General features: G+C 38.5%; 1 protein-coding gene across 2 annotated transcripts in view; it reads left to right on the forward strand.

Annotated features, from left to right (window-relative positions):
- The first annotated feature begins 3,087 nt into the window (after positions 1-3,087).
- The window catches only part of ADAMTS6 (ADAM metallopeptidase with thrombospondin type 1 motif 6), a 143,473-nt gene continuing 133,286 nt past the window's right edge, over positions 3,088-13,274 (forward strand). For both annotated transcript variants that reach the window (XM_035902263.1, XM_009646879.2), the window contains exons 1-3: positions 3,088-3,217; positions 4,008-4,372; positions 11,955-12,123. In XM_035902263.1, coding sequence (XP_035758156.1) covers positions 3,121-3,217; positions 4,008-4,372; positions 11,955-12,123 — 631 coding nt within the window. In that variant the 5' untranslated portion in view covers positions 3,088-3,120. The remainder of the gene's footprint in view (positions 3,218-4,007; positions 4,373-11,954; positions 12,124-13,274) is intronic.

Raw genomic sequence — 13,274 nt, forward strand, 5'->3', positions numbered from 1 at the left:
GCGGTCTCTTGGCAGCGTGCCTGCCCTAAAACTTCAGCTACCTTCGGTTTAAGGGACGCCGTAGTTGCCCGAAGCGCCTTTGCTTAGATGGAGGCTCCCAAGGTGACTGGTCTGAGCAGTTGGGCCAGTCGCCTCCTCATGGTCCGCTTTCTGCCCCAAAGCCTTCTGGTATGTGCTTACGGCCTTTCTTTCTCCTCGTGGAGTTTCAGTGGGTGGGAGGGTCATGGCACCAGTGACAGGTCCTGCCAGCCTTGTCATCAGTGCCTCCGCAGAAATGCCAGTGCTGTGCACCTGCTTTGTCATCAGCATCCTACATTTCGAGAAACATCTTGCTCTTTTTCTTTGCTGCTTGGCAGAGCTTTTATGATTAGGCAGAAGCTGTGGTTTTAGGTGTTGGTTCAGGACATGGAGCCATACCTGCCCTTAGTGGGAGGTGAACATGTGGTTCAGCCATGAGCCAGAGGAAGCGCTTCTTATTCTGAGTGTAGTGTTGACCTAATGTGTCATCTTGACAGCAATCAACAGTGGAATTCTGAATGTATGCTACTGAGGAAGATGGAGAGGAAAAAGGGAATAGATGGTGGACGCTTTTGAGGTTCCTACCAAACTTCATGCTGGAAGTACTATATTGGGAGTTACTGGAGTGCACTATCCTTCACCTCCACTACTACTCCTTAATTCGGAGCGTTCATGTAGCTACGTGTGGCCTGCTTGTATCAGTGCTCAGGGTGGTTGTAATACTTTTGGAAAGGCAGTTAAAAATTCTGCTGAAACTTATAGCAATCTTAATGTCAAAGGAGATTTTTCTCGTGTGAAGCTTGGAATGAGGGAGACCATTTCATGCAGATCCCTGCAAAGACGCTGCTCTTGGGTGACTGTTGGGACACTGTTGACCAACCACCCACCATGTGGGCCATTGGTGTCTAAATAACGGGTGCAGTAGTTTATGTCCAGCATTCTGAGCTACCTGGCTCCTTAGGTACTACAGTTTCAGGAGATCTTAGTGTTAGGGTAACTTACTATCAGCCTAACAGGCTGAACATGAGCTCCCTGTTAAAATTTTTTTGGCTAAGTAAAAGCTATGAGGGAATGTTGCCTCTATTGATGGCGGTAACAAGCCATTACTGGACTACAGTGTCCAGTTCTGGTGTCTGTGCATGAGAAAGGTTGTTGGCGAATCGGAAGGAGTTTGGAAAAAAACCTGCAAAACTATTTAGACATCTGGAAACTGGATTGTACAGAGTGAGGTAAACCAAATAGCTTGAGCTGCTTATCAGGAAGTGTCAAGAGGTGCTTGTATCAGACTATAACTATCCATGCAAAGAGAAGAAAGCAGCTCATTAGCAGACAGGGAGGGGTAAAGCAAGATTCAGTGACAGGAATTTGAAACTGGATGTACTCAGATTAGAAATCAGGCACGTTATTTAGCGTACTAATGTAGCTGAAGTGTATGGGGTCAATTGTGTCTCTTCAAAGCTGGTTTAAAAAAAATAAAAAAGCTGTAACTAAGTATTAGCTAGGAAGGAAAGGTTTTACATGGAAGGCCAGACCAGAGATGTTATTAATGTGCTTTGAGGCCTTGCTGCATGCGAATGGCATCACTAAATCTTTATGCTTCTTCTCCCCCCGCCCCCAAATACTGCTAACTTCAAGCTATGCTTGCAACGTATCTTCTATTCCCTCTACAAACCTGATTAAATCCTGTGTGCTGTCTTGAAAGATACTTAAAAAGTAGGTATTGGAATGATCAGATTAACCTAATTTACACAGTAAATTGACTAAGAAGTTTCCTAATATTGACTGTGATGTTAGTAAATAGGATTTGCATGATGCTGATTTTTCTTCAGATGATACGCTACGCCTTTTTAACCTTTACAAATAACCTACTGGCTGCAGTGGTATTGCCTGTGAATGAATGCTGTAAATCGTTCTCAGAATTTTAGAAAGGCAAGTTAATCTGGTGCATGTGTAAGTCGCTCGGTATTCTTATGGAAACTTGTTTTTAAACAGTATTCCCTTCTTAGGTGTTCTGTTTCTCCATTGTCTGCCTCAGCAGAGTTTGCCCTATGCACAGGTGTGCTGTGTGTGTTTAAGGAGACTAATTAGTACCAGCTGACACAACAAATGGTTTGGTATCCCATGGTACTGAACTGTTAGTTGGCTGCATAGATCTTCCATTTAATCCCTGGTTGCAGCTAAAGCTGCTTTTCAGTATTACTGTGTTAGTGTTTTAAATGTGAAAAACCCCATTTTCGACAACAAATCTTTGAAAAATTAGAATGTGTATGATGAATAGGTTCAGATACTGAAATTTACTTGTTGTATTAGAAGGTGCAGTGTTTCCATTTAAGTGAATGAGAATTCTGCCTGCATAAGCAAAACCCAGGCCCAAGTAATAACAAAATACATGCTGCAGAAAGATCAGATAACTGTGCTCTGGATTCTTTCCCAGGTTCTTCCTTTGTCTACCAGTGTATTGGGTCTAGTTATTCACTGCTGAAATCAATGAGTGCATAGCATTGATTATAGCTGGAACAAGTCTGAACACAGTATTTGAGCAACGAGAAACCTTAATTTTATGAATCCTTATGCCTATTTAACATAACCTCGACATGTGCATCTTAAGCTGTATGGGTCTGCTGTTCAAGGTTAAAGGTAATTCATGGTTTTTGTAAGATTGTGACCTTGGACCATAAAAGTGGTAATGGTTGAATTATTATTTCAAAATGTTACATTGCATAGTTCACTATGATGGCTTAGTGTTTTGAAGTATAGTTCTGTTTTAGTAGAAAGAATTTGCCTTCACTTGTTTTCTTTTGTTTTTCAGGAAAAGAAATGGAGCAAGTTCAGTAACTGTCCAATCTAATGTCTTACTGATATCTTAAGGAATCTTACAAATACTTATTTTGAATTGAGAAAATGACTGCAGATATAGAAAAAAAGTACAGGTTGTTGGAAAAGAATGCCTTTCAAAAAGTGGAACATCCAATAGTTAATTTGGAAGTAGTATAAAATAAATACACCTGTTATGGTGCGATTCTGGAGTGGAGTTAACTCTGTAGCACACAGGTAGCTCTCCAAGGAGAAAAAAAAGAAAAGACCTTTCTGTTTTTCTAAATTATGGAAATTTTTTGGAAGACGTGGACATGGATTTTGAGCCTAGTCATGGTTTCATCGGAATTTCACAGTGACAACAGGCTTTCATATAGTTCTCAAGGTAGGGGTCTGACCTCTGTAGCTGACAAGAAGCATCTATTTTTACATTGCATTTGGGTAATATTTTTCTAAACCACATTTATGTAATTCATGAGATCATATGGGGTCTGCTCTTAGTTTTATCATGATTCATTGTCATGGAAGTTTAAATACAGCAAATCTGAGTGAGTGTTTTAATTTCTTTCTGACTACTTTTAAGTGTAGGAAAGCCTTGCAAATTAAATTTATTAAAATGTTGTACTTGATAATCGTTTAGACACTTGCCATAACAGCATTAACTTGTTTTTAGACTAGGAAGTAAAGATCTAATCCTACTTTGATCCATTAACATTTATAGGTTTTTAATGAAATGACAAGTTTTTTATATGTTTTTACAATATAATACATATAATTTCTACTGCTTTTATTCTTGCAGGTGGATCTAATAGCTTTTGCCTTTGAATAGTGTCACTGGGAAGAACGTGTTCTTCTTAGGTTAGAATTTAGCCCCAAGTATTTATGTATTTTGGGTAAATAGGAAAAGATGTAGTTAAAAATTTTTGTTTTTCCAGTGACATCAAATTAATAGGAAACCGAACACATTTTCTTGACTTAAAAAGAAAGACAATAATGTTTTCTTTTATTCAGTAAAACGCTACATTTTGCGTTTACCTGAAAATTACCTTTGCTCAAGAGGGTGATGAGATTTAGCCAAGGATGGTTTATGTTTATACTACTACTTGTTGTTTCCTGTTATATTTTCTTCTCTTCTATGCCCACTCCCTGGACTGTCTTACCTTGTGATTACAAAGAGGAATTCCTGTCTTACCTTGAACACTACCAACTAACAATCCCAATAAGGGTTGATCAAAATGGAGCCTTCCTCAGCTTTACTGTGAAAAATGCTAAACCTTCAAGAAGGAGGAGGAGCACAGACCCTTATGACCAAGAAGTGGCAGCATCTAAATTATTTTTTAAACTTTCTGCCTATGGCAAGCACTTTCATTTAAACCTGACTCTCAACACAGATTTGGTGTCCAGACATTTTACAGTAGAATACTGGGGGAAAGACGGACCACAATGGAAGCATGATTTTTTAGACCACTGTCATTACACAGGATATTTGCAAGACCAGCACAGTACAACTAAAGTGGCCTTGAGCAACTGCAATGGTCTGGTAAGTGCATGTTACACGTTCTAGTATAATAGCGTGCTTGTCCCTTTTAAATTACAGAAGAACAACTTAATTGGCATATCTTTCATTTTTTTGAGTCCCTGTGGGAAGCAAGCAGACAGGAAGGTGCAGAAAACCCCTAAGACCTTGTCTGGGTCCTGGGGAAAAGTAGTCCTCAGTTTTCAAGCTTAATTGTAAGTAGTAAGACCTAATTCTGTAGTCCTTTAGCAGGCAACATTTTCAGTGTTTACAGTGTCTGCACTAGGGCTGCAAAATTAGGTCTGTGCTGAGATCTGTACAGGTTACAAAAATGTTGCAAGCTCAAGGGTGGAGAAGGAGCAAACAGTAGATTCGTTAGGATTCAGAATCTTTCCAGAGACACATTGATTGAACTGAACAACCACTTGTTGTCTTTGACAATTTCGCCTTAGAAACTTTGAGTAAATAACACAGAAGAGGAATTGCTTGGTGTAGAAGTCCTCATTGCTATAAATTCAAAGAGTGAAGAGGAAAGTAGATCCTTTGCAAGTAGAAGCATCAGAAAGTAATTATTTACCTTTTTAAATTTTGTTTACAGATTGTAAACACTTGCATTTAAAAGTAGGATTAGAATTTCACATCTCTTTTGTTCTCATCTCTTCTTTTACTGTTGAGCTCTTGATCACATGATGGTAGTACTTGCATGGGAAAAAGCTTTTTCATTTCCAACAGGAATTAGAAAGCAACTATTGAGTAACAAAATACTAAAACAAAGGGCATGACTAGGAAATACTAAATCAAGAGCTGGTAATTTCTCTGGTAAAAATATATGTATATGTTACAGTTATTCATTCTGGTTTTAATTATAGTAAAACACTGGTCACTCTTCTTGTTAGGAATAGACAGACCTAACTAATTGCTAAGGAAGAAAAAAGATTACACAGACTTGCTAAACTAATTCCCATTTATTCTTGGAAGTGCTATTGAGTAATGCATCTCGGGATGTTATTTACAAACAAAAGCCAGCTGCTTCAGACCTAGGTAGGTTGCATTACACCCATCTACTTGTAATATCCCTAACAGAGTCCAGGTTAACATTTTGGAGTACTCTTGAGGAAAAAGAATAAACGGCGATTTCCAGGGCTAGGTGAACACTTCCAAAGAATTGTAGTTAAAATGGTGTTCCATTGACTGTGGTATCACAGTTTGGTTAATGCAGCCTTGTAGAGGATGGGTCTGAATTTAGTACAATTTTCACATTGGTTTTGCAGTTCCTGTATAATAACTTGTTTGTCACAGTTATTTAAGCTTTTAAACTCATATACTCAATCGTTTTGCTTTTGAGTTCTTTTCAGGTAAAACCACTGAGGAGACCAAATCCCCTCTTTCAGGCCTCACTTCTTTGAAAGAGGCTGCATGCCTCTGTCTCTGGAGTCTCTGCCAGTTGAGGTGCAGGCTGGTTGGCCGCTTGGAGCCTGCCGTCAGTGCCATGGTGCTCCCATTTCAGTTCCTCTCTGGCCTTGGCCAGGGAGCCAGCCAGGAACGCCTGCTCTTGCTTTAGCCTACTTGTGTTTTCCTTTCATCTTAGGAAAACAAGAGTGAGGTGAAGCGGGAAAAAGTCCATGTTTTCACATCAGCTTTGCCTACCTCTTGCTCCTCACGGTACTCCTTCAAAGAATTTAGCAGCATGGAAGGTGTCATGGTGAAGCAGAAACTTATTTTGCTCCTGTGTCTCACACCCTGAGCTGACATTCAGCATTCCCATTGCTGCATGTTTTCCCTCTGCCTTCAGCCTTGCTGTTTTGCTGGAGTGAAGCTGCCTGTTGTTCTGTGGTTCTAGGCATCAGGATGTTAACTTAGTGTTTGTAAGTTAATTTCAGTGTGGAGTGCTTCCCAGTTAAATCGTCATTATTAGTGCTTTTAGTTGTCATTGGCTCTTCCAGGTATTAAAGCAGCCTTAATCCAGTCTCTGGGCACACCACGACTGGAGTTCTTCATGGTCATGCCTCTTACTTGGGACTGCAAGTGTCAGGTGTCCACTGCATCTCCTAGAAAGGCCTGGCTGCAAGCATGTGAGGCTCCTGTAACACTCCCGAAGCAGCAAGGATGAAGGAATCCTGAAGAGGGGTGCAGTGGGAGGCTCGACTCAGTATCATCCTCTACGATACAGAAACTCCTCTGTCTTCCAGTGTTGGCAGGGCCTTCCAAAACACTGAGTATGGGAGTTACCACTTCATTCAGTTAAATCCATCACAGATTTTTAAACCATGATTCCTACTGACAGATACTTTGTTATACAGCTGCTGGTTAGAACATGTTTAATAAAGCAATTGGCAGTGAATACAGAAGATAGTATTACTTGTTTTAGAGTTAGTGATAGTTCAGAATATGTTGTGTTTAAGGCATTCATTGTATTTTCCAGTCTGATTGTTGGTCTGTAAGAGACTGACAGTCACATTCTGCACAGTCCTTGATTAACATCTGCCTCAAAGCCAGTCATTTGAAGTTTAGCCCTAAAATAAGCAGTAATCTTTAACAGTGAGTGTTGCTAACAAACAAAATTTAAGCATTCAGTTTGTTCCAGTAGTCTTGTGAGGTTTTATTTCTCATTTCAGAAATTTGAAATGAATCAAATTTCTTTCCGTTAGTGAATGTTTTAAGTTACTCTGTTTAATTATTGAGGGTGGTCAGGTGAGACCATGATCTAACTGACATAAGTTGTGCAACTTTGAAGAACTCTTGTAGTATCCAAGACGAGTCGTAGAGCAAGGAGGGCTTTCTCTCGGGTTTCATTATAATAAAGTGATGATCAGTCAGTTTGTTTTCCTGTCACTGTTTCTGTTTCAGCCTCTCCTTCTATATTTCTCATTACCAAGTGCCCCAGAATTACAGGCTGCTACTTTCTGAAGTTTCATTCCAGCAGTTTCCATCTGCTGGGCCCTGATTATGCTATAAATTGTCTGAAGTTATGAGGAAAGCTCTATAATCCAGTGAGCAGTCATGTGAGGAAATTGAAGGTCTTGTCCGGCAGGCTTGCTGGCTTCCAAACTCATATTTACTTTAGTGGATGTTACATTTGTGGGTGGATTGCAGGTTTGGCCTTCTCATGAAAGCCTGCAACAAGCACCATTTTGGGGCTTTTGGATGCTGGGTGCAAGGCAACAAGGGATGTTGGGTGCAAGCATTGCCTAAGCTGAGTATGTCATGCTAAAGTAAAGAGAAGAAACAGTGGTAGACTGGCTGAAGAGAGAAGAACTTCACCTCAAGGGAAAGAAGTTTGTCTAATTCTGAGGGGAGCAAGTCTTAAAGAAGAAAAGTTATGGAGCTCATAGTAGTGGAATTGAGCAGAAATGAAACTTCCTGTGTTCTGACCCAGCTCTGTTCTCTGCCAGCTGTCAAGTTTTTAACTGTGTGCTCAAACAAGTTTTCCACAGTAGCGGATTTTCTCATTTTGAGCTGAAAAGCCCAGTAGTGGGAAATACTTTAAAATGTGTGGAAAGTGATTATTTGTATTAGGAAAGTGAATAAGAGGTTAAATCACATTTTGAGGCTACTGTGGTTCCAAGGAAATGTTTAATGCAAAAGGCCAAGTATTTCCATGGCATGTGAAGTTCCATGCACTGAGTAACATTTGTGCTGTGTAGCACAGATGTCTCCATCCAAACAGAAATGATAAAGAAGGCACAAGAAGTAGGCTGAGGCTAAAAGCATGACCTTACTTGGTTAAAGTAGGAATTATTTTGCTGGAAGATCTTGTGTTTGCTTCATGTATTCCTAAATTAATGTATGTATAAATTATTCAAATTCTTCTTAAAGTAGTTCATTTGACAGCTGATTCTACTATAAGGAATAGTACTTTTGAATTGTATGTAAATTAATGTCTGATTTATAAAATAATTTATTAAGATCAGAAATGACAGTGAAAAGGATTTTGTGTTCTAGATCAGCGTCTTTGGAGTTCTCTTTGGTACTGTAATGTATTTGCTGTATAGATACTAGTATTCAGAAAAAAATACATAAGCTGCCCTTGTCCTAGTTTTAAAGTGACTTGTTAGATTTCATGATTTACTGTCTCAGGCCATATCACTGTATTTTTTCATCCTTAAGAACACAGTAAGCTAACACAGTCTTTTTCCTCAGTCATAAAACAACACCGAAGTATATACCCAGCTATAGACATACTGAACAACACTGGCATGTTTTCAGAAGTTTCCACTACTACTACTTGATATTGTATACATGTATAAAGCACAAAGTCTAGAAAGGTTCAAGGGATGGAGAAATTGTAAAACAGTAATATTGTGTGGAAAAGGCACACACTTACTTGTCCTCCATAATTCAGTTTGCTTCTGTGACAGATAGACATCCCCCAGCTGAAGGAGGTTAATGTCCCAGCTGGACAGCCTGACAAAAAAAGATTCCTTTTCACAAATTCAGGGGAACTCCATGTGGATTCACAGATTTGTCTGAGCATGTCAGACTGCTGGATTCAGCCCTTATATATGTTAGCAGGAGTTGGCAGTCTGTAGTGGGATTGGATAACACAGGACCTCAAACAGTCTGTTTTAGATAATAATCTTGGGAATGTTGCTTGTAGTAACCTACTTGGGGCATTCAGCTTGTTTCTTACATTCATGGTATTTTGTCAAAACCTTTTGCTCGTCATTTTTATGCCTTAATGATATTTCTTATGCTTTGGCGCAGAAGTTTAATTTACAAACTGTTCAAATACAACAGCAAAACTAAAAAAAAAATTAACTTTGGTTCTTTAAAAGGGCATCATTTCAATCTCCTTTTTCAACTGAAATTGTGTTTTACTCAAATAGCGGATTATAAGCAAAGCCCGGAGTTTAGAATGTTTGTTTAGGTATAATAGCATAATTCCCATTATTTATTAATCAGACATTGCTAAATGCATGTACAGTGGAAGTGTCTCTAGCCACATGAGTGGCCACATTCTAAACTCAGAATAAATGCTGGTTGTCACTGATACAGGTGCTTTTTAAGTACAGAATTTAGAGTGCTTCTTAAAAATCAGTCACTGTGATTCAGTCAGACTGCTTGCATCAGTTTAATGTTTGAAGAACAGTTTTGTTTGCAAGCAAAATTAATGTTAGGTTTAAAATGATATACATATGCTGGGCTTATGCCGGGCATTTGCAGGGCAATTACATTTCAATGTTTATCAAATCAGTTGGCTAGCTGTGGCATCTGACTGCATACATGTTCTGACTACCTGGTGGTACGTGTAAGTTAAAATTTATTTGGAGTTCCTCAGCTAAATGTTTTTAAAATCTCTCTTTTCTTAAACCTTCATAGTGTTCAGGCAAATGAGATCATATGTCAGCTAGGCTTGGGAAAAAATAGCAATACTCTCCTAACCTTTTTCACTGCTGGTACCTGAAGGAACCGCAGTCACAGTTTTCAGACATTCATAATAGTTTTCGCATATTTGCTCCTGCAGATACGCAATTTCTGTAGAGAACTAATGCTGCAATTGAGTGTTTATGGCATCTGAATTGACTCACTCCTGCTGAGGTCATCTCACTGCTTAATCTATCAGTTTCAGTATCTGATAAAAATGTCTCATTCATGCTTAGACTTGTTACCCTGGCTGGACTTTACTCCAGAGCATACATCCTTCATGTCTGTACTCATCAGATTTAGGTTAAGACCAGCTCTGTTGCAGAGACAGAGCTAAAGGTTGGATGGTACCTCTTGTCTCCTCAGGCATGGCATGAGGCGGACAGCCTGATGGTGTTGCCCAGAACCACTCTGCAGGACTCTTTTCCTGTGGGAACATAATACCAGAGCTTATAATGGCTCAGGATTTGCTTGAACCCAGATGTCTGACATCCAGACTGGATGCAGTCCAGACTGTCAAGGTTTTTTCTGCACATCTGGCAAACCCAGTACAATTCGGTTTATATTTTCAATGCTATTTAAGCAGCAGTGTACCAGTAAGTGATTTATTTTCTAGAAAAATCTTAGACTCCAAGTAACAAGAAGGCATTGTGAGAAGAATTTGATGCCAGCATCTTCTAGGTGAATGTAGACCCTGATGTTACTTCCTTGAGTAAATAACTGAGTTCATAATGAAAAATGCCACTGAAGAGGAACGCTTACTATTACAGTCTCTATGTAAGGACTGGTAATTGAAAGCTGCAGTATGTTTGTACATATATTTCCAAAATTTATAATAGGGTTATACTTGGAAAACACTGTTCTTTCTGATGTATTACACAGGATTTTTTATTGTGTAAGTTCTATATTGTTACTGAGATCCGGTTATTCCAGGAGTGAAGAACAGCAGGCGTTTGATGTACAAACCAGCAGCAGGACGAGAGCTTTGACCGGGAGTACAATGGCAAGCCCTGATCTTAGAAACAGCTTTAAGATTTTTAGAGCAGATGTGGAGCAAGTGGTCTTATGGCTGATCAATCATAGAAGTCTCATCAAAGGGAAAAAATAACCCCTTTAAAAAAGGCTTATGCATAGTACTTGCTTTAAAAATCAAAGGTGTGTAGAAATTTGTGATTCATCAAATCAGGATATGAATGCAGAAGTTCCTGCTTCCAGTCTCCTACCTGATGAGTAGCTCTTTCTGCCAGTGTAAAAAGTTCATACATTCAAAATTTTCTAGATATGGATACCAGAATTTTTTATTTAGTGAATACAGGTGTAGGAGTCTGTCAGGGCTTATTCCCCAATATTTCTGTATCTGAAAGGATCCCCAAACTGGGTTTTGAGCTAAAGTTTGGTTTTAATTGCTGAAGGTTCAGGAAATTGCATAGTTGGCCTGAAATCTCCCTTTTCTTCCATAAACCACTTCCTGTTTGGAAGAAGCTGAATTCACAAATGTGAAAGTTATGAGAATAGAATATCTACTGTTCTGTATTGCAGTATGAGGAAAAAAATGTTCATTTGTTATGGAGAATGTGGTCTAATGCAGTCTGCAACAACTTGGATTTGCTAGATTTATGGCAAGACCTTTTAAGGAATAAATACTCTGTAGATAGTTTATCCCAAGTTAATAATAATTTTATTTTAATAGCTAGCTCAGTTGTGGAATTAAGCATCTGGATGTAAAATGCTGAATGATTTCCCTGAATATAAGCTGTAAAATTAATTCTTCATGCTGTTTTTCTTTGGTGCAGTATGCGGCTTTAAGCATCTAGAGGTGTGGCATCATAGAGGAATATTGGTCTCACCATTTGAGTAAGGCCATTTTGGCTTGGCATCACTTTTAATGGATATGAATCATGTATTTTTGGAACATCTCTGTGAAGAGATTATTTATCATACACCAAGAACATCTCTTGCTTTCTTACCACACCCACCAAAAATGGTGGGAAAGAACTCCAGAAATAGGGCTATGATTTTTTTATTCTTTTCTCACTGTGTTGCTTATAGGCGCTTACTACTGGTACCACTAAAATCAGTGGAGGAGAGCTGGCTTATGCATTGTTTCCTGTTTTGGCTTATCGTTGTGGATTTCTTCAGAAAAACAGATGGTCATAGTCAAATGTTTTTTAAAGTTAAGCTTTTTAATAGGGTTTTTTTGTTGTCTTCTGCAAGTTTTTGTTTTCCTATTTTCTTCTTTAAGCATGGAGTCATTGCTACAGAAGATGAAGAGTATTTTATTGAACCTTTAAGGAATATAACGGAAGATTCTAGTAACTTTAATTATGAGAATGGTCATCCTCATGTTATATACAAAAAATCTACCATGCACCAGCAACACCTCTATGATCACAGTCACTGTGGAGTCTCAGGTAAACGAGTATGAGTGTCATTCTTCTTAAAAAATTATAACTTAAGATGTGTTTTCAAATCTTGCTTGGTCACATGTAAGATACAATGAAGGGTGTAGCAATGGGAATCCTCCTGATGGATGATGCAATGTGCCCTGTTGAAAAGTAGATTTGGTTGTTTTTTCAGATTCAGATTGAGAGTATAGTGTCTTTTAAAAAACTGAGACACTGGGAGTAGGTCTTGTTTTATGCCTGTGCTGTGTACAGTGGTAGTAATGAGCACAGGCTTCCTCAAAATGTGCTATAAACATACTTTGTTCCCCAACTGGAAAGCATGTTTAAGTAACTAAGTGTTACAGCTCAATGTTTAGTACATGTTCCATCTCATTTGAGGAAAAAAGACATGTAATAAATATGTTAGTATGTTTGGAACTGGAGTCACATCTTTCTCATTTAAGGAACTTTATGGTGTTTTGATACTGGCTTTTGGTTTAGTGGGTTAACTGTATTCCATTAATAGTCAAATATGTGACTTATGGGAAGGATTGTGTAGTTTTGATTGAGAGATATTTTCCTTGTAAAGCAGTTTTAACTTCCACAAATACACTTTTCAGATGCTCTTTGACATGATTTTTCACTTGCTTAAATTGAAGCTGAAAACTAAGTTCTTGAAGACAGCATGGAGTAAATCTGACAAATTATTTCAGAGTACTGAAGTAATGCCTTTTTTTTATGTAACAGTAAAGTGGTCTAATCTTGCCATTTGTATCTTAGAAACAGCTTTTTCTTAAAAGTTCGGTCCTGGACAGTTGTATTCTATGAGGCTTGGTGCACAGGGCAGGCTGACAAATACGAATCTTAAAACAAAATAATATCACTGTTCATTGATGTAACTTACTTCAGCTTCTTTTGGAGGTAGTAACTTTCACTGATACCAGCTGACTAAATTTATACTACAGATTGTCTGCAAAGACCCATGTTTGTGAGACAGTATGTCCTGAGTGTTACAGTTAACTGTGTTTAGGGAATGTCAGACTTTATGTATGTAACTTCTGTTTTAGTTTGGAAGCATTATTCCATGTATGCGCTTCTACTATTGCAAAACACTGTCTCCTAACTATTAGTGCCTGCTAACTGATGGTAGAATAAGAGTACTAAAGTATGTTCATTTT

Source organism: Egretta garzetta, unplaced genomic scaffold (assembly GCF_000687185.1).
Source record: "Egretta garzetta isolate BGI_Z169 unplaced genomic scaffold, ASM68718v1 scaffold439, whole genome shotgun sequence".
Lineage (NCBI taxonomy): Eukaryota > Metazoa > Chordata > Aves > Pelecaniformes > Ardeidae > Egretta > Egretta garzetta.